General features: G+C 44.9%; 1 protein-coding gene across 1 annotated transcript in view; it reads left to right on the top strand.

Annotated features, from left to right (window-relative positions):
* Positions 1-20,902, top strand: part of LOC147896341 (choline/ethanolaminephosphotransferase 1-like) — a 156,470-nt gene extending 135,568 nt beyond the window's left edge. The window contains exons 14-19 of the mRNA XM_087382292.1: positions 12,235-12,319; positions 12,416-12,478; positions 12,672-12,730; positions 19,372-19,424; positions 19,670-19,742; positions 19,965-20,902. Coding sequence (XP_087238418.1) covers positions 12,235-12,319; positions 12,416-12,478; positions 12,672-12,730; positions 19,372-19,424; positions 19,670-19,742; positions 19,965-19,986 — 355 coding nt within the window. The 3' untranslated portion in view covers positions 19,987-20,902. The remainder of the gene's footprint in view (positions 1-12,234; positions 12,320-12,415; positions 12,479-12,671; positions 12,731-19,371; positions 19,425-19,669; positions 19,743-19,964) is intronic.
* Positions 20,903-22,357: the final 1,455 nt, after the last annotated feature.

Here is a 22,357-nt window from a genome sequence, read left to right as displayed (position 1 = left end):
GGAGACCTGTGATGATGATGCAGGAGAGGGGGAGGAGAGAGGTGGCGTATTTGATGAGGCGGATGATGGTGGTGAAATAGTGGTGGTAACCATAGAGAGAGAGAGAGAAAGAAAGAAAGAAAGAAATTTTATTAAAGGTCCACGGAAGGCCATACATGGCCTATGGGACACAAAATCATCCGAAAGGAAAATACATCATCAACGATGCGCCAACTAGGTGGCCTCATCGTAATACCGCTAAGATGCCAAAAATGGCTACAAAAATCCTAGATACAAAATGAAATGAAATAGAGTACCAAAAATGCCTAGATACAAAATGTAAAATATGAAATATGAGGAACATCGTCTTCCCTAAGGGGTCTGTGATCCAAAGAAATGATGGAAGTCATGGCCATCGACCATGCCTCCTGCCACGAGTGTGAAGATCTGGGCAAGTGTCAAATGGGCTGCTGGCGGTGCCAAGTCTCCATGGAGCAATCTCCTCCGAAAATCTGTCATCATCCTCCGTCGTCTAGAAATAAAGCGACGGGTACGGCCTCTGTGTAAGATCATCCTGCGGTGCTGCCGGATCATGTCATATGTACATCCTCGGGGTGGAACCATCGGTGCTCTCTGGCAAGATGGGCTATCTCTGTGCTCATGGTCCTGCGCCTTGTCCTGCTCCTCATGAATAACCAGGTCTCTGGCAGGGATGCGACGGTGCTCTCTGAGGAATCTCTCTCTGTATCTGGTGATCTCCCTGATGAACAACGCTAAGCAATACTGATCCTCATACTCCATAATCCGAGAGAGAGGTCCAAATCCGTGCCCAAATAAACAGTGAAATCTGCCACGGATCTCATAATATAAAGGGCATCTGCAAACAAAGTGCTCCTCAGTCTCCACCTCCCCCATAGTGCAACAAGGGCATATCCTAGTCTCTCGCCTGGGTCTATGTCCGGTAGCTATACGACGCATCCTGCCGGCCTCAACGTCTAATCTGTGGGAAGATACCCTGAGCTGGCCCAAGGCAATCCTGAGTGAGTGCGACATATGAACGCCGATATATCCTGGAGATATGATAAAGCCATCCTCTGAAATCTTGAGAAAATGGTCACGATATGTGGCCATCTTCGTAGGAAGCTCCGTGGGATGAACCCAAGTGCGAAACGTGTGTAGCTGCAACAAATCTGCCCTGATAACCTGGCTGAGCTCATGTCGAGTGAGAGGGAGGCGAGGGGCATCTATGCTGTATCGAAATGGTGGCAGCCTATCCATATCCAAGCCCAGCGAGGTGAGCCATGTGGAGAGTGTGTGGTACCAACAAAAAGTATGACCTCTTTCCGCTAACATCTGCGAGGATGTCAGTGCTAGCCACGGTAATCGTGCTCTGCCTACTGCTGAGTCTCCGAGCGCCCTGATCCTATGCAAGTATGTAACTGACTGAAATGCTGCATCTAGCGCTAGGGGTGTAGCTCCGAACTCTGCGAACGTAATCTGATGCGGTACCGTGGGCTTCGCTCTGATCAATCTGGAGAACATGATGATCTGTAACCTCTCTACTCGTCTCCGATCTGCAACACTGAGATCTCCTGCCCAAAAGGGGCTAGCATACATGACTGCAGGTCTCACCAGCGTATCGAAAAGTAAGGACTTCGTGTCGGGATGCTGAAAATGTGACTGTGCACACTGCCTCTCGAGAAGAGCCAAGGTGGCATACCCTCTACTGATCCTATCTCGTGCTGCATGCGTCATGGTGAAGACTGGACCTCTAAATGTGGCACCCAAATATGTATACTTCCTGACTAGCTCCACCTCCTGCCCATCAAATGTGAAAGAGAACTCGCCTCTCCTATAAACCTGGTATGACGTGTTGAAGACCATGACTTTGGTCTTCCCAAGGTTTACAGACAACCCTCTGTCCTGACAAAAGCTGTGGAGTGTATGGAGATGTGCCTGTAAACCCTGCTGGGAGGAAGAAATAAGAACCACGTCATCTGCATAGAGGAGAATCGGTATCGTGGATCCTGCCAATAAAGAACCTGTACCACCCATCGTCTGTATGTACATCTCTAACTCATCGATATAGAGACCAAAGAGTGTCGGAGACAAAGGACACCCCTGCTTCACCCCTATCGTACTGCGTACTTCCCCCGACAGCCCCGCCCGTGTCCTGACTCTACCTGTGACTCTCTCATACAAGGCCATGATCGCCCATTGAATCTCCCCATTGAATCCCAAGTCACGAAGTCGCTGGAAGAGTCTGAAACGCGGCACAGTGTCAAATGCCTTTCTGAAGTCCACGAAGCAACAATAGAGCCGTTGCTTACGTGACTTCGCCTCCTCAATCAAAGCCCTGAGTGTGAAGATATGATCTAGAGTCGAGTGCTCTGCACGAAATCCTGCCTGCCCTCTAGCTCTCATGCCTGTCGCCTCGGCATGGTCATTTATATGTCCTTCTAGAATGGTCGCATAAATCTTGGCCATGACATGGCCAATCATAATGGTCCTGTAGTTCGACGCCTCCAAAGGATCCCACAGAGAGAGAGAGATGATATGATATGATATGATTGTATTAAAGTCCGTAGGGTCCCACAGAGAGAGAGAGAGAGAGAGAGAGAGAGAGAGAGAGAGAGAGATGATATGATATGATATGATTGTATTAAAGTCCGTGGGGGACCCTTCACGATCTATGGGACTGGCGATTACTATTAGCTAATAGTGACCCCTTACATTCAGTGAGAGAAAACATTACAAACTTGTCATGTATCGAGTACTTGTTGGGCTAGCTTGTGTGCTAAACCTAGAATGTTATTGGGATGTTCTAAAGTCTTTTTCAGGTAGCTTCCTAGCTTTTTGGCTGGCTGCTCCAGCAGACTTTCTAGATCTGTGCTGTCTCCATAGCCTTGTCTGATGTGCATGGGCTCTACATCTCAGAAGTACATGCTGTTCTTTTTCTACCGCCCTTGTGGGGCAGATTTTTCAGGTTCTTGCCTTGGGAATCCGTGGGCTTGCCCATCTATCCTTGTCTACCTCAAGATAATGTAATTGGTTCTGATTTTGCAGATTAGATGTCGTTTAAATGTTGATGTCTTCCCCAAGGTATTTCTGCATTTCATGGCTGTTCATTGAGCTGATTTCTTGTTTTAAAACTGCATTTTGGTTCCCAGTTTTTGCCAGAGTTTCTGGAGCATTTTCTGCATCACAATCTCCCTTATTTCACATGTCTTCTGGTATGTCAGCGGCTGTTATACCCCATGATTTTTGCATCCACTTCATTCCCTCTTGTGCTCAGGTTCTCTCTCAGTGAACAGAGAATTTTTTCCCACCTTCTGAGTCGACTCTCTCTTTCTCTGTTCACATTTACAGTTTGCTGTGTGTGTGCTCCCCATTGCTGTTAGCATTCCCTCACTGCAAACCGTCACTGCTACCCCCTCGCTGCTACCCCCTCGCTACCCCCTCGCTGCTACCCCTCGGCTACCTGCCGCTATCCTTTGCTACCCCCCACTACCCCCTCGCTGCTACCCCCCGCTACCCCCTCGCTGCTACCCCTCCGCTACCCCCTCCACTACCCCCCCGCTACCCCCTCGCTGCTACCCCCTCCGCTACCCCCCGCTACCCCCTCGCTACCCGCTCCGCTACCCCCCGCTATCCCTCGCTCAGCTTTAAAAAAAAATAAAAATAAAAATAAAAACCCCCACTTGCAGCTCCGACCTTTTTTTTTTCTTTCTCCCAACAGCTCCGACCTCCTGCAATCCCTTCCTTGCTCGCTGCTGCCTCCCCCATAATGAAGGGAACAGGGGGATGAGGACAGAAGACTAGGCGGGAGACCCTTCGGTCCAAATTTGCATATGCGTGGAGATGGGGAAGGGGAACAATGACAAGGGGAAAACACAAAAGCAACTCAGTCTGGAGGACTTCAACAAACGCAGCAACCGGAGCGGTTTGACAGTGGACAGCAACGCGGCCCAGAAGAAAGGGGCCCACCCAAAGCCCACGCTGCTCACCACATCCTCGACCTCTATGGTTAGCACCACTATTTCACCACCATCATCTGCCTCATCATCTACGCCCCCTCTCTCCTCCCCCTCTCCTGCATCATCATCACAGGTCTCCTCTCCAGTAGCCTCACCACTGGGCCCACCGGCATGCATGATCTCATCATCTACAACGGGCTTGACCTATGGCCGTCCTCAGGTGGTTTTATTTGCTTCCCACACGGCGGGGGCAGTAGTGTAGTAGAGTACATCATGGGATCCCCTACCTTCAATTCATGTATCACCGACTTCACTGTAGCACCACTCCCTTTATGAGCTAATCACACATACTTATTCTTCACTATCACCACCCGACGCTTAGTCACACCACACACACCACATAGGAAGCACGACACCTACCATGACATACACTTTGATCATAGCCTCTCACCGGCCTACTCTGGATGCCTAAACAGACTTCTAACCTACATCGATCACATACCACTCATAGAGGACCGTGCTGCCCTGATTAGTGGCACACTTCATGAGGCTGTCCTCCAAATCTTTCCCCACACCACACGGTCCACTAGACCACCACCTCTTGGTTCTATACCTTGCAACAATTGGTACGATGTGGAGTGCAAGGCTTATCGCCGACAGCTCTGACTTGAAACCAGATGTCATCTCCCGAACACACCAGACACGGTATGCAAGTACCGACGTCTCGTACGTCGGAAGAAGCAAGTATTTCTTCGTCGAAATGAGGAGCTGCTGCACATCTTGTTCAGCAACAACTCTAAGGATTTTTTGCGGAGATTTCTTGAGCGTAGGTCTCCATCACCCCTCACCGACACAAGAGTCTAGCACACGTATGCACACCATCTTTATGATGTCCCATACCAGCGCACTCCAGATCTCATACACAAACCTTGCCCCACCACTTGCATGTTGTTCACTAGAGGAAGAGTCGAGGACGCGACATTAAAACTGCACAATGGCCAAGCTAAGGATCACGAGGGACTATGCACTGAGTTTATTCCTGATCCTAGCAAAGCTATTCAATGACGTTGTTTGCCTTGGCTTCCCTCACAGTTGGACACTCAACACCATCACCCCCATCCACAAGGCAGGGGATCCCATGGACCCAAGTAACTATAGGACTATCATGATTGGACATGTGATGTCCAAGATCTATGCAGCTATATTGGATGCGTTGGTCAGCCTGTTCGCAGAGATGAGAGGGCTTAGAGCAGAGGGTCAGGCCAGTTGCAGGCGAGACGATGGGACTATGGATCACATACTCACACTTAGGAGTGTCATTAAGGAGGCCATATCACGGAAGGAGAGGGTATATTGCTGCTTTGTGGATTTTCGCAAAGCCTTTGACATAGTACCTCGAGCTCGTCTCATCACACACCTACAGACACTGGGATTTGATCACGAGATCATCTGGGCAATCATGGCACTTTATGAGAGAGTCTCAGGTCGAGTTCGGACAGGGGCAGGTTAGACAGATGAGACTTTGAGTACCATAGGGGTCAAACAGGGTTGCTTCTTATCACCAACCTTGTTTGGTCTCTACATTGATGAGCTTTAGACTTTCATGGGGGCTTCCGGAGGGACCGGTTGCTCACTTGTCGGGATCATCATCAGGATCCTACTTTATGAAGATAACGTGGCACTCATGTTGTCCACACCCGAGGGGCTCTAGCGACACCTAGTTGCACTACAGGCTTTTTGTTTATCCCATGATTTAGAGGCAAACCTTGGCAAGACCAAGGTCATGATCTTTAACACCTGTCGAGCAAACATGCAACGGAAGCAGTTTACTTTTACTTTCGGTGGGTCACCAGTTGAGATCGTATCCTCATACACTTACTTGGGCGTCATCTTCTCTGGCCTGATCTTCACGATGAGACCAACGATGCAGGCCAGATTGAGTAGGAGATACGCTTCACTGGCTCGGCTAGAGAGACAGTGCTTCCAGTCCCGCTTTCAGGACCCTCGGACCAAGGATCTTCTCTTTGACTCCTTGGTCCGACCACGCGGTATGTATGGTAGCCCTTGTTGGGGACCTGACATTTCAGAGATAGAGTGGACACGGGTGGAGCGCCTACAGATCCTCATGCTCTCACGGATGATCCGAGGGAAACCATCTGTACGACATCACATCATTCAGGCCGAGTTTGGTGCTTCTCCACTCCAGTTAGATGCAGCCTTTTAGACCATCACATATCTACACCGGGTTAGATCATATGGGGATTGCACATTAGGGAGACAGAGGTTGCCATGGTTGGCTCTTGATTCCTCCATGAGGTTGGCAGCAGAGGGAGACAAGCGATGCTGGTATGCACGGACTCACAGATGGTTTGTGAGACTAGGGTTTCACATCGTAAGAATACCTCCTTTTCAGTATAGTTTAGATGCCCCTCTGGTACTCCCACCCACCATCCCGATCGGGCCACACACCAACCAGGTCATTCGAGAGGATCTCTTGCAGTTACACACCTTTAGGATCTGGTTGGAGCCGAGGGAGCTCCCAGTGAAGATGAGTTTCTACATAGATTATTGTCTTCGTATTTCGGAGGAGGGATTCATCACACTACTAGGATACACTGAGCTTCATATGCCTCACTCACTACGGACTCCATCGGACAATTTCAGGTCCCATCACACCGCCGCCGCATAGAGAGCGGCAGAGCAGAGGGGATTCCCAGGGAGCATCGCATATGCATATTGTGCGACTGTCAGGAGGTTGAGTCAGAGGAGCATTTTATTTTCAGGTGTCCAGTGTACTACGAGATCCGAGGTCGCTACCATTGTCTCTTCAGAGACGGCTCCAGGCTCCTTTCCAGATTCCTCGCCTACCCAGATCAGAGATGTCTCGTGGCATTCATTCACGAGGGGGTCTGACACAGAGAGTACTTACTCAGGCGACGGGGTTTGGCCACACCATTAGACACCTTTTGGGGCAGGATCACAGAGTTCTTCCCATCGAGTGACATTGATCGTCCAGTGTCTAGCCGCAGACGTGATAGAGACCCCGACCTGACGATCGCAACACGACACACAAGACATCGATGGGACACACAGATCACTCTGAGAGACCTCGCGTCATTGTTTAGACCCGAGATATGTCCCACGGGAGTCACGGTAGCTCTGGTCTTACGTCGAGTCTCCTCCAGGAGATCGAGATGCACGGGAGCCCTTGACGGACGCCAGCATCCCATCACCAGCTATGCATCAGCTAGGGCGACATGACATACGGAGGATTCCGCTCCGCTCCAGTCTTTTTTCTTTTCATTGTCATACCCGTATTTGATTATGTATGATCAGACTTGGGATTCATCACGGGTGATGATGCTCGTTTTAGTAGCTCCACTCTTATTGTGATTTGTATAAGGTTTTCTTTAAGTCTCATAGACCCATCGGTGTTCCGAAGACTCTAATAAAATTTATTTATTTATTTATTTCTTTCTTTGTGCCAGCCCATGGCTTGTGTAGCTTCTATCGCCTTGTGTTATATCCTACTGGCAGCCATGTTCTCAACTTTGTTGAGGTAAGCCATGAATTGACATAGCACTGCCCCCTCTAGAGGTATCATTCCCATTGTCAGCTAGTAGGATAGGGTAGGGTGTTTGTGCCTTAACCCCTAGCTCCCCTATCAAAAAGCGTTTACATATAATTTCTATTCTGTCTCAGTATGTCCTAGACAGCCCGGATGCTCAGGCAGGGCATCGATAGAGGATTACTGTCTACACAAGCATCGTGTATAGAAACTTTCTCATTTTCCAATTCCACAGATGCGCCTTTTATTTTAGAAGCTATGTATAGCTTTGAGACCTACCAAAATCCTTGTTTCCACGCATGCATTCCATTTGTAGTTCGTGAAATCCAATCCTAAGTATTTATATGAGAGAGAGAGAGAAGTAGAAGTATAATTTATTAACGTCCACGGGCAGCCAAAAATGACCCATGGGACCATCTCAATACAATGTAAAGAAAGTCTCGTAAAAAAGAGGAGTCATGAATCTATGAGTTCCTGACGACATGTAAAAAGATGGGTGACAAAAGATCCCAACGCTGCCGGAGAGGTAGTAGAGAGAACTGATGTCAACTGAGCGGAGTCCTCCAGTATTTGCTGGTAGTCCTCCTTGATATGTGCATATCGAGGGCAACTATAAAGCTACATGTGCCTCCGTCTCAACTGACTGTAGGTCGCAGAGAGTACAAACTCTGGCGTGTCTGGGCTGATGCATCCAAGCTCCCTTCTGTATAGCAAGCGTATGAGATCTGGTGCGAAACCTAGCTATATTTCTGCGATAGAGAAGGGGAATAGGTGTGCTAATGTAGGGCTGAGCAGAGGCCTCCATGGACATGTATGTAGACCAACATGAAGGGTTTATGTTGTCTTGATAATACTCTAGCTTTGAGAAAGAGAGGTGTATGTACGTCTTTGGGCCTATGAGACAGAGTACAATAAAAAAGAGTAACCCTTAGAGGCCATTGTGGGCTGAGGGAAAGGGCTCGCTAGGGCCCTTGCTTAGTGCAATGCTAAGCTAAGAAGCTCAAAAGCTCAAGCTCAAATCAAAACTGGTATTCAAATACAAAACTAGGTTCTGTGGTGGCTCTTCAGTGAGCTGCGTAGATATCTCGTATTTGTGTCTATCGAGTTGTCCCTCATTGTGGCACGGGGCATGGTCTTCGTGATCTTTGTATCCGGTGAGCCATATCAAGAGTGACACCTTGGATCTGATGGTCCCTTTGAGACGAGCTGAGATAGGTTGGACCTCCATCATGCGTACTCTTGGTCAGCCTTTGTATCGTGAGTGCTCTCTTCGTCTTTGGCTCCACACCTCCATGTCATCTGTGTCATCATGGCGGCTAGCTCCTCCTCCTCTACCCCACTATGTTATGGAGCTAACTCAAATGCGTAGAAGTCCGTGACATGTCATTATGCTCGGTCTATCCGAGTCTCCTGCAGTGCTATCATCTCCTGCTGTTGCTGCTTGATTTGCCTCAATAGGATCTCTCTATGCCATCTCATCTCAATCATGTAGAGGCTAACACATACCTAGTCATGGAAGTAGATGAACTGAGAGAGTGGTCCAAAGCCGTGCCCCTTTTGAAAGAGGTTCGTACTAGCTCGGCACCGTACCTCTCCTTTAGCAGCCCGTGCCTCCCCGTATCTCTCCATCCAATCCGTTAGCAGCCCGTCACCCCTTTGTCTCAGCCAGCAGTTACCTCGGCGAGCAACAAACACAGTAACCCTAACACTGAGTTGGGCTAAACTCCCAACCCATCCCGGGGGTTAGATTAATCTAAGGCGCAGCTGGTCTCTACAGTCAAAGATCTTGTTCATATTGAAGTACAAATTGCTAAGAAGGAAGTGACTATGGAAGTGGACACCAAAGCAAGTAAGTCTGATATTCAAGCAGAGATTAAAGAACCCTAAGCTAGATGTGATAATGCACTGAAGATTAGAATAGGGGGACTTCCAGAAGAGTGGTACAAAGAGGACACATATCGTGAAATATTGACAAAGATCAAAGCAAGCTTGCCCAACATTGAATGGGTGGATGATGATAAGCAAGATGATGACGACGCGACTCCAGGCCAGCTTCTATTATGCACTATATTATAGGTCATGCAATCCTTACACTCAAGTTAAAAGATATGTGGATCAAGCTTCTTCGACAATCTTACAAGTTGAAGGGTACCAAAGTATGGATAGCAGAGGAGCTTACACAAGCTCGACCCAAGAATAAGGCAACTGAATTAGCAAAAGTCAGGGCTCCCAGAAAGGATGGAAAATGGGCAGTGGAGCTGCCATGTGCCCTCCCTAAAGCAGATGTACTAGAGGGTTTCTTGCTGTCCCATAGACCATTTGGTCTCCAGTGGACGTTAATAGAATTTCTTTCTTTATCCTACAGCAAAAGTGCTAGCAATTCTTGAAAAGTGAGGTGATTTTGAGTCCTTGCATCGAAAGGTTGAGAGACGTATATGAAGCGAAAGATAAGACTCCGGCAAGGAGTTCAAAGTAATGTTAACATGCTGTGAGTATGGAATGACCTCGTCAATGTTCAAGATTTGCAAGAATGAATCCTAGTGACATGTTCCTGCATACAGTCATCCTCATCCATGTGCACACTATCAAGCTCTCTACGCAAATATGAGACTCTTGCCTCATTACCAGCTTGATACATATTTTCCAAAATATCCTAGGCATCTTTAGCAATCCAGTAGGACCTGAAATGAGGGACAATAAACCTCTTGATACTTAGTAAAATCAAAGACAAGGCTTGAGCATTACGTATGTTCCACCTCCTTTTCGTAGGAGTAATACGTGTAGGTGCTTGCCCAACCGGGTCAGCTTGTTGTCCTTGTTGCCCACGATCTACACCACCACCACCACGACCCCCCCTTGCTGTGGAGAGTACCTGGCGCTATAGGACCGGGGCGGGCCTCATCTCCTGTAACATAATCCTAGACACCCTTGGCAACCAACAGTTTCCGAATCAAAAAACTCCAAAGAGGATAGTTGGTGCCATCCAACCGATCCTCCTTGGCAAGCAACTGAAAGACATCATTCGGATTTTGTTGTGCCATTTGAGCAAACAAAAAGAGGCAATGAAATCTCAACAAAGTTCACGTGCTGTGAACACCCTGCTTAAGCAATAGAAATCACTGACAAAGCCTGTACTAGGGATGAGGATGCACCCAAATCTACCAGAAAAGTCCTGTGCTGGGATATTTGCTGCAATCTTAGAATTCTCTCTCAAAAGCCAGCCAATGCTTGCCTCAACAAGGCATAAACCCAACTGAAAGACACCTCTATCCTGAACCAATAGCCAATCGCAAAGCCCTATTTTTTTTGAGGAAGTAAGTGCATGATGGGTGAAGATGGGGGCTGACATGATGCACGATGAAGTAAGGGTGGGAATGGCTTTTGGTTGTATGGTTCAACCAGTGGTTGGGGATTCGGGGCCACACAAAATGGAACTACAAATAGTAAATATAAATGCTGATTTTAATCACTGTTTTGCAAAAAAAACAGAGAGCTCCCTAACCGAGTGGACTGAAAATGCACCCAAAAGTGCAAAAGATGGCCTGTCCTTGCACAATACTACCTGAGACAGGTTCTAAACAGCAAGGAGAGGTCTCCAGAAGCCCGGAAACAGTGCCGAGAGTGATGAAACAGCTTCATAACAGCAAAATAGTCCTGAAAAACACCTCGAAATAGTGCCCAGCCCTTCAAACAGACACAAGCCCAGCCCTTCAAACAGATGTTGTGTCTGGAGTTCAGTGGAAAGACCCACAAAAGCCATGTCGCCCTGATTCCAAACAGCTCTGGAGGTGCAAAAAACAGGTCGTCATGCTGAAAATGAGGCTCAAGAGAGAGGTGACTCCGTTTTGGAGCCAGAAACCTGCAAAAAACAGGCTGAAACAGCAACAGATAATGGGAGCGAGGGATAACCTACTATGATACCAATGTTGGAAATGGAAGCGAGAGAATGTGACAAAACCGTAGAATGAACCCTAACTAGGGTCAAAAGATGTGTGGTGACTAACTCACCCACAAACTCAACCTCTAACTGAGGTTAAGGGTAAAAGACCTGTACATAATAACATTGGCCATGGCCTAAGGAAATATAAATATTCTAACAGAACATGGAGGGAAGATCCCCAAGCATTGCATTTGGTTGGAGAACTGTTGACATTGCATGCAGCTCCATGGGAGGATGATAGGAGCTCGTCATGGTGTGGCCTGATGTTGAAGATGACATATCTTTAGTGATGTGACCTTGGCCATAGGTGTGATACTAAAGTTGACATATCTCTATTCATGTGACCTTTAGTGCTGTTGATTCAGGTGAGGTTGGATATTGCAGCTTTGTTATAATGAATGACAATGGATGCTGCCAATTTTCGTGCTCTTTGGTTATGATTGTATCTTTGGTCAGGCACATGTAAGTTTGATGAGCCAAATGTTTGCCAACTGTTGCTTGTAAAGAGACTTTTGGAAACTATGTGAGATTCTATAGAAAGTAACATTCAGCATCAGTATGGCAATGGGTGTCTAGGTAAGCTGCCATGTAGCAAGACCCCATGTGGGTTATCCGTTTTGAGATGGTAAGTCTATTCTATTGGTGAATCTAAGAAGGCCTGTATTAGTGATTCTTATTGTTTTCAATGTGGATTGATGTGCATATTATTTTAATGTGTTTTCCTTGGTTGAGCTGTCAAATGATATCAAAGTTCTCATGTATTATTGCAGGTGCTTATTATCACCTTCCGACATACTTCAGACGCAGCCTCATTTGGTTTTGCTTGGTACAGGGTTTGCATTTGGTTACCTTGTTGTGAGTTTATTGGCCCTATCCATGCATTTTGCTCCTTGTATAATTGTACCTGCATTAAGAAGAATAATGCTAATTTTAAAGGCAACCTTTGGTCAGGGGAGGATGATCTTAGCTCACCTGTGCGATGAACCAAAAGGTTTGAAGACCGGCATGTGCATAGTATGATAATCCTTTAGCTAAAAGTCTTTTCAGTATTTTATTTTCAAAGTATTCCTGTCAAATTGTTCAAGGCAGTGTTTAAAATTCATTTTTTAATAAAACGAGGATTACACAGCAATCATGTTAAAGCACTTTGTCTGATGATGACATTTAGACTTGGTGTGCTGATAGTACTTTGTTGTGTTTTCTGCAGTCATTGTTGCTCATTCCACTTGCTATTGCTAATGCTTTGTCTGCAAGGCTTTTGGGCGGGTAAGAGCACATACTTCTCGCCTAAATAGGTCTTTTAGTGCTGTAGCTAGTGGTACCCCACCCATGTTGTTGGGTGGCTGACATTAGCTTTTCTGTATACAGTAGTCATTCTAAAGCTTTAAAAATAATTTTTCCATAGCTTCTTCATTGTGGTTGTGGCATTGCTCATTGAGAGGTCGATAAGTCCCTTGGTAAAGCATCAATGAAACCATAGATATACCATTGAAACAGTTGGAAACGTTGTGTGGATAAAAATGTAAATATGTTTTTCACTTGTTGCATGCTGATGGGTAGGTGCATAGCTATGTACATAGCTAGTTGGTGGTGGCTTTGAGTTATGGACACTCTCATAAAAGAATCTACATTGATGTAGATATTTTCTTGAGATTGTAGATACATTTGCAGGGACTCTCAGGATATGATGATAGAGCAGTGTGGGTGCATCAAGCACTCCAGAGCATTTGGTGTGGGATGACATGTCTTTCATTGTTGTCCTGTGCTATGTTTATCTTGCGATGAGTGGTTTCCGATTTGTAAGTCCTGTGAGCATTCATATCATGGGTTGTGGGCTTCATGAATGTGTGGTCATATGCGGCAGTCAAACACTAAGGGCTTGCTTGAAGGTTTTGTAAAAGGGTGTGCTTAAAGCCTAAGGTTGGGGATTAATGGACCTAAGGTTTAAGAAAACCTTTGAGAGAAGTAAAAAGCATGAATGATGTGGGTAATCCATGCATGCAAGGGTGAGCTATGTGATGGCGGGTTGAATCTTCTGGAGGATGAAGGTGGCAAAGTACGTGGAGAAGGCGGTTGGAAGATGGTCCTGGAAGGAAAGGGGGTTTTTGCGATCCCATGGGGAAGATGGCAAGAGAGATAACAACTGGGAGGGGAGCTGTGATCTTGTTCGAAGGGCGGGTTGATTGCATGAGCTAGGAGGTGGGTGTTCCGTGAGAATTAGTGAAGTAACAATGCTAGCTAGTTTCATGTAAAGGATGGGGAGGAAGTGCGTAGGGTGATAGTCTCTCTCTCTCTCTCTGTGCATTGCGCGATCCAAAAACACCGCTTCGTTTGCGGAAAAGAAGACACTCATCCTCCAGCTTCAAGAGCAGATCATCATCATCTCCCACAATCTTGCTCATATAAGCTGACCACCCATCCTCTAATTCTCTGTCAACATATTGCTGCTCATTCCTCCATAGGGGATGAAGGATATGAGCAACAATATGGATTGGCCTATTAAACCAATCCCAATGCGTGTTCCAGATCTCCTTAAGGTCTTGAATCCTTCATAAGAAATATGTTTAGAAAAAAGAAAACATATATTAAAAGGAATTCTAAGCATTGCTACTTTGCTAGATCAAAAAATGCTAAACTTCAAAGGATGACTCATGAGTACAGGATACCTGTCCACAGATAGGTGAGTACACACATCAAGGGCTTCCCCCAGTTTGTCCATGATCTCATAGAGAAGCCCAATGGTGCAATGCTAGGACTATAGTGAGGTCCTCCAAGATGCAAAGCGGGATCGTACTCATGGTACTAAATGAGTATATTTAGACATACAGGCAACAGAGTAAGGTCTACTCATGGGAGATCAGAGACAAGCACACAAACATCCTAGATTTTCAGGACAATGCCGTCATGCTCTCATCTATGCTGGAAGAGCTTAGGTTCTAGTCGGAGACATCCGCCGTCACATAGTATGGGAGGTCTCTATTGACATGTGCACGACTCATGTGTTGATTATTTACAATGGGCTACAAAGATGACAAAGATAAAAAAAAATTTCATGCTGCCCACATAGGGTCACCATAGTGTAGTGGGCTACATCATAGGATCCCTAACCTTCACAATACATATATTAATATCATAGTCCATACCCTCACGTTGGAAGCAGATCATTCCCACTCATGCTTCGACTTGTCACTCCACCTAGTCTATTCAAGACACACTTTTTTTAGTGAAAACTTTGATTGATTATATTACAAGAATAGTCACCTAAGAAAAGAGGCGCTAGAAAATACATCAAATGAAGATCTCAGTATAAGCCAAATATACATCCTGATCTATCTGGTGAGTCTGCAAGCAATCAAAGAAAGCTTGCTGCAGAGAACGCTTAAAGTAAGCAAACAAAGAAAAAATGGGATCACTAAAGACTTTACAATTGCGGTCTGTCCATAAAGTCCAAAGTGCCCAATAGCGAGCCGAAACAAAGAAAAGATGAAACTCCGATCGGTGTGGAAGAAAGCCAAAGGACCAGAAAAATTTCCCGAAGAGAAGAGTCGGGAATCTTGCTCATAGCCGCTGTTGAAGAGAATCCAAAAACTGCTGAGAAGACGGGCAATGTTAGAATAAATGAGGCACAGTCTCCTGAGAGCTCAGACAGCGATGACATAAAGCAAGAGCAATGTGCCTATGGGCCATCAATTGTCCAGTGGGAAAATTTCCCAGAAGCACTCGCCATGGAAAAACCTGTTGCCGAAGTGAAAGCTTGTATACCCAAAGTTCCCGTAGTCTTTTCCTCCACCACTTAGCTGTCTGATTCAATTGCCAAAATAGAATTACCCTTTCCCGAAACCCAGGGTTGAGGCAAAAGGATTTTGTATAATGCAAGCATAGTAATCTGAGATAGCCTCAAAGGATGAGAGGAGGACCCAAGGGAAGTCAAAGTCCAATCTTCTAATCTATCCTGGAGTTCCAAAGGGGGAATCGGGACCAAAGGTGAAAGCATACAAGTGATTTGCTACCACAAAGTACGATAATGAGAACTTTGTGGCTGCCAGAGAAAGGGAAGCATAGAGCCATCATCATGAATAACATCAGCAACAGTATTGATCCCTTTAAAATAAATAAAGTAAGAATGGCGAGGCTCCTGTAAAGCAAGTGGAGGCTGAAAAACTTTTGTCCAGTGAATGCTTTCAGCCCGCAAAGAATTACCCATCAAAGACTGTCAACCATGCCATTCCAGGTGAGACAGAATATGCTTCTAGTCAAGAAGTAATTTGGAGACCATAGGTCAGCCATGCAAAGTGCCATCAATGCACCCAAACAAGAAATCCCACTGAGTGGGTTGCCAATGACCAAAAGCAAGAGTACTGATATGTGTGAGCAGTGATTGAATCATGAGAGCCCAGGACTGATCACCTTTTAGAAATTGCAGCAACATTTTTCCCCTGTGAGCAAGGATGTGCACCTGGATATTAGTAATATTCAAACCGCCATGCATCTTAGGGAAACAAATTTGATGCATCGAAAGCAGTTTGAGACTTTTTCTGCCATGTTTAGAATGCCAAAAGATCTCCATAATGACAGACATAAGGAATCAAGATCTGCCTTGGTGAACATTATCAAAGGCAAATAGAATTGAATATATGGAACAAGTATGGACTGCACTATTCGGAGGCGAACATGTAAAGGCCAGGTTGCCAATTTCCAATATTCAAGCTTTTTCCGGAGCTTGATTAGAACCCAATCAATTTGCTGTCGACGAGTAAGTCCCCAGCCCAAAGGATAACCAAGGTGTCGGTCCAAGAAAGTGGGTGGGATGATCTCCCCTGGCCATAAGAGACTGTGCCAGTCTTGAAGTGCAATGGGAGTAGCTTAGACTTTTGAAAGTTAACATGAAGGCTAGCTGCGAAACCATAAACTGAAAGAGCTTGCATCAAAGCTGAAAGATCAGGCGGAGTATTCCTTGGAGTAAAGAAAGAATCATTAGCATAAGCCTGAGCAACCATGTTGCGATTTTCATCCAGTTCCAAACCATGGAGAGAATCTGTAGCCACTAGATGATCAATGTATTACAGCATAGTATGAGTAGCAATAGCATACAGTAAGCCACTAAGGGGACAGCCCTGACAAACCGAACTACGAAGGGCCCATTCTTCCGAGATGTCTCCTGAAAGAATACAAGCAAGGCTTGCCTTGGTGAACATGATCAAAGGCAAATGAAATTCAATGTACGCCACAAGAATGGACTGCACTATTCGGAGGCAAACATGTAAAAGGTTGCCAGTTTCCAATATTCAAGCTTTTTCGGGAGCTTGATTAGAACCCAATCAATTTGCTGTTGATGAGTAAGTCCCCAGCCCAAAGGATAACCAAGGTGACGAGCTAACTGTGTGGGTGGGATGATCTCCCCTGGCCATAAGAGACTGTGCCAGTCTTTAAGATGCAATGGGAGCAGCTTAGACTTTTGAAAGTTAACATGAAGGCCAGCTGCCAAGCCATAAACTGAAAGGGCTTGCATCAAAGCAAGAAGATTAGGCGGAGTATTCCTTGGAGTAAAGAAAGAATCATCAGCATAGGCCTGAGCAACCATGCGGCGATTTTCATCCAGTTCCAAACCATTGAGAGAATGCGCAGCCACTAGATGATCAATGTATTGCAGCATACGATGAGTAACAATAGCATACAGTAAGACACTAAGGGGAGATCCGTGACGAACCGAACTACGAAGAGTCCATTCTTCAGAAATGTCTACAGAAAGAATACAAGCAGCATTGCTATCCCTGTAGAGCCAATAAATAACCTGATGCATTTTTATTCCAAAGCCCAAGGATCACATTGTTTGCGAGATGAACTCCCATTGAATTGTGTCAAAAGTTTTGGCAATGTCAATCTGTAAGAGCAAAACATCCTGCTGCGTGTACTTGGCATATTCAATCCCAACATAAGCATTGGCGATATTGTCCATGATATGCCTACGAGGAACAAAACCATATTGGAAAGGATGCAGTCCATCATGCAGATAGCCTTTGATAAGGTCCACAAGCATTTTAGCTATGACCTTGTAAATGATTGGCATAAGCGTGATTGGTCTCCAATCAGTGATAAAATCAGAAATCTGCTTCCTAGGAAGGAGCTTTACCAGTCCCTTTTCCCATGACAAAGGCATTTGTTGATTTTCCCAAGCTGAATTAGCCATTTGTAGCAGAGGGGATTTGAGGCTATCCCAGAAAGCAAGGAAAAATTCAATAGTGAGGCCATCCCATCCTGGAGATTTCCATCTACCACAGGATTTGATTGCATCTAACAATTCCAGTTCAGTGAAGGGAAGTTCCAGCTCCAAGGCCTGAGCTTGAGAAAGAATTGGATGGACATGCTGTAAAAGAAGCTGACGTGCAGACAAAATCTCAAGAGAAGGAAAGTCCACATGCCCAAAATGAGAGGAGAGGTGCTGCACACGAAAATCAGCAAGTTCAGAGTGAGATGATGACGAAGAACAATGAGGCATCCGGACTTGACAAATATTTGCAGCCCGTCGTTTGTAATGCAAACTTTTGAAAAATTGCTTCGAAGAGCAGCCTTTATCCAAAAAAGCTCTTTGTCGAGATCATGTTTCCCATGTAGCAAGCTTTCTTCTATCATTTGATTAGAGGTAGAATTTGGCCTGACAGAAGTGCATGCTTTTATCAGAAGACAAAGGCTGAAGGTGACTAAGCTTAGTTAGACTCTGGCCATTGAGTTTAGCATGCACAACAGTCTCCCGTGTGGCTCGAATAAATGATTTACCATAATCCCTAATCATAGCTTGCATTCGAGCAACAAAATCCTGCCATGCACAGCCTCCTCATCTACATATCGTGTTTCCCATTTAGCAAGCTTTCTTCTATCATTTGATTGGAGGCAGAATTTGGCCTGACATAAGTGCATGCTTTCATCAGAAGACAAAGGCTGAAGGTGACTAAGCTTAGTCAGACTCTAGCAAGTGAGTTTAGCATGCACAATAGTCTCCCGTGTGGCTCGCATAAATAATTTACCATAATCCCGAGTCACAGCTTGCATTTGAGCAAGAAAAGCCTGCCATGCACAGCCTCCTCATCTACAGACTATCAATGTGACTTTGACCACTCTAGATCACATATATGGTAGCTATCTTGCCACCCTTCAAGAGTACATAGATAATTAGATAGATATAGATGCTAAAGCTCTTCTTTTGCCTAAGTCATTAATGTAAAAGGCAAGGGGCTTGGAATACTCTCTGACTAACTGTGCTACTAAGATAAGGATGATCAGATTTAGGAGGTGTTGGGGAAACGAATAAATTAGTGATATGTGAGGCGAAGGTAGGGGATCCCATGAGGTAATCAACTACATTAGAGCCTCCCCTGTGTGGGAAATAAGTGAATCCACATGAGGAAGGCCTTCCGTCTAGACCATTATAGCCAATGAAGTCATGTATCTTGTCCACTTCCAAGAAAGAGTGCCCATACGTAGTGGTCAGAGCTCGCTTGTCTGTGGATAATCCAGATATCCTTGCCTCCTCTAGATTAATATGAGGTAGCAAAATAGAATCATCCTGAAAGTCAATGAGCAGTATGTGATGACTTTGAGTTACCCCTGTGGCTTTCAGAGATATTTGAATGTATTATGGGTTCTATCATTGTTTTTCGAGTTTCTGTGCTGATAAACAGCTCCATTAAAGCAGTACTGTTAATGTATAGCCATGCTTTATAGCTCTTTTGTTGTCAAAAACGTCTTGTTTGGTTTAGTTTGATGACTTTGAATGTTACATTGTGATATTTGCCTTTTATGATTCTTGAAAGTTATGGTCTCTAATCACCTCTTATTTGCATACAGGCCCTTTTTCTGCATTATTCTGGTGCAACAGCTCTTAACCTGGTCTCATGTATTGCACTCTGCAGGTCACCTTTGATTGATGAGCAATGGCTTCTCGCTGGTTACTGTGCTTTTACAAGTAAATCTCTGTTGTTTTTCTTTCCAGTGTACCAACCCTGACTAGGTTATACACTCTAAGGATGAATTGAACTTTAACTTTTCTTGAAGGTTGAGATTATGTTTGTGCAGTCTCATCATATATGCACTTCGCAATCATGTTTTTATTTCCAATGTCCGAGCTTTGACTATGATATACAATTGAAGGGTTGAAGTGAACTTTTACTTTTCTTAAAGGCTGAGCTGATCTTACGGTTTTTTGTGCAGTCTCATTATACATGCACTTTGCAATTAGTGTTATTCATGAGATCACAGGTGCCCTTGGCATCCATTGCTTCAGGTAAACCTCACTTACATAGCAGTATCAGCCTGTTGTCTAAACTTAATTGAGAATTTTCCTGGTGTATGATAGGATTTTCCAGGGTTATATGTAAATTTAAAAGCATTGCTTTCATGGAATACTGCAAAAAATGTGTTTTGTTGACTTTTCTGTTTAGAAAAAATCTGGGAAGATTTTGGCAATGTGCGATAAAACAAAGCTGTAAATATTGCGTGGGTGCAGGATTGGCAGGAAGGAGGCATGATTCATATTGTAAGCTTTCGGCTCTATTTTGACATGAGATTGAGAGATGCAGTTGCTGCTACCTATATTTGTCAGTAGGGAGGTACAGCAATGCAATGCTATTCAGAGAGATATTGACCAATTGGCAAGGCAGTATTTGCAGACAGCACCATTGTCCGGATTCATGTCGCCGTACTTCATTGGGAAGTTGCCCTCCTCACCTTGTGACAGCCCAACAGTCTGCAATAAGTTTTCAATGTTAGGAGTTCTTTATTTTAAGCTTATCTTGGATAAAGGAAAGGATACTGCCAATATGAATGGAAGCAAAGCCAACTGTGTACGAGCATGTTAAAATGAAAGGTTTTGAAAAGGTGGCATTACTGTCGTTTCATGCGAAATGACGAAATCTCCCAGCTTGTGGCGATAATCCATAGCAAAAGCTCATGTAACAACTCTTATTTGCTTTTGAGTGTATGCCCAATATGAGCAATTGAAATATGGACCCTAATTTTGGATGATGGAATAAAAGGCATTGCCGTTTTTGTTGTGCCCTATCAAGGTTTGCTTATTCATTAAGAAGGGGGTTTGGAAGTTTATTTTCTTTCCCTATAGTAGTTCTTGTGGGATGATAATCCATTTGTTGGTGCATATGCCCTCAGGTCGTTGACAGAGAGAAATTTGCATTTGTTGTAACTTGGTATGCTCAATTGTCACATCTGACAGAAAGATTTGAAGCCTCTGCATGCAGCTCCATAAAATTCACCATTCTTGAATTATCCTTGTCCAGATATGATAAATAGTGGTAGATGTGGTTATCGGAGATGCGTTGTAAAATGGGACAAAACACTGGTTTCTATTTGAGGCATTCCTTTAAAAGTTAAATGTTCAGGCTATATCACTTCATCTCTATTCACATTCCCTTGTGGACAGCTGTGTTACTGGTGATGTAGACACTGCAGGGTTGTCTGGTTTTTCAGCTTTAGACTCTTTGGGAGACACCAGCTGAGTAGGTATTAATTGGATAATTCTTCATTCATGATCTAATTATAAGAGTTCAGGACTTTCTCCACTATTTGACATCGTCCCATACATACGAAGACACTCATTAGCCGTGTCAGTTGGACTTCTAGCCGGACTTCTAGCCAGCTGAGTGTTGCTCTGGTTCTGAGATTCAGGTAGCTGTCTTTAGACCGCTATCTTCATCTTTGTCTAAGGGCGATGTCTCACATGTGAGGTGCCTCAACATAAGAACTCTTTGGTGTATGTTTGGCTCAACTGTGGAACCATGCCTTGTTTTTTATGCCCATTTTAGCAACATTGTAATGTGGCTTGTCTTTCAACTAGCCTTTTAGTGCGATAGAAGAAGAGTTATGACATTAAGACACCCCATCATGGGTATTGACATTGAGCATGTGGTTGTTACAGATAGCATTCACATTTGCACAGCCAGGACATGCCTTAATTCTTTCTGTGGAAACTGGGTTAAATGAGGCTTGCTATGTGGAATGCGGCTGATGACGTTGTTTTGGGCATTTTGCTCAATCACAAGTGGCTCTAGGTCAAATTTGCATGTATGGTGCATGTGACTTATTCTTGCATTGGAAAGATGCTAATGGAGGCTTGTTATGTGGAGTGTAGTTGGTGACCTTGCTATGGCACTACATGGCACTACTAGTTGGGCTTTGCCTCGCGACCTTTATCAAAAGAGCATTGACTTTTACTTTTGAGATGAATGTGGGTGAGGTGGTGTCAATTTACTAGGGCTTATAGTGTTCCCCCCTTTATATGCAAACCTTAAAAGTACTTGAGAATCTTGTTTTTGTAAATCCTTCCTATGTATAGGATTAAATTCCCAGGATGAAGAGAGAGAGAGAGAGAGAGAGAGAGGTTTAGTAATACCTGCAGAAGGCCATAAAGTGTATGAGACCAAGAAGAAATGAATCAACATGAGGGAGGTTCCTCTTATGTTGACTAATTAATGTGTATTAGGGTGGAGAGAGAGAGAGAGAGAGAGAGAGAGAGAGATGTATTACCGTTTTTAGGAGGCCTCGCAGGCGTATGAGACAAAGTACAATCACAAAGATAACTCATACAAGATACTGTGGGCTGAAGCAGGAGGCGCGCTAAGGCCCTTTGTTGAGCACTATGCTAAATTACAGAGTCAAAATACATAACCCAGTGCTTAGGTGGCTCTCCTATGAGCCACCCGATTGGGTGATCCCCTATGAATATAGGTGTGATGGGTTGGACCTCCATCGTCCGTGTCTTGGTTCTCGTCTCTGTATCGTGTGTAGCTCTTGCATCTTTGGTTGCATCCCTCTTCATCATCGTCTCATTCCATTGACCCATGTAGCCCTCATATCATCTATCTCCTCCTCTACTTTGTTATGTCC

This window comes from Dipteris shenzhenensis, chromosome 12, assembly GCF_047967505.1.
Source record: "Dipteris shenzhenensis isolate YYH24624 ecotype China chromosome 12, Dip_SZ_1.0, whole genome shotgun sequence".
In the NCBI taxonomy this organism is placed as follows: domain Eukaryota; kingdom Viridiplantae; phylum Streptophyta; class Polypodiopsida; order Gleicheniales; family Dipteridaceae; genus Dipteris; species Dipteris shenzhenensis.
Note: the sequence above shows the minus strand (reverse complement) of the source record. Positions and strands in the feature narration are given on the sequence as shown.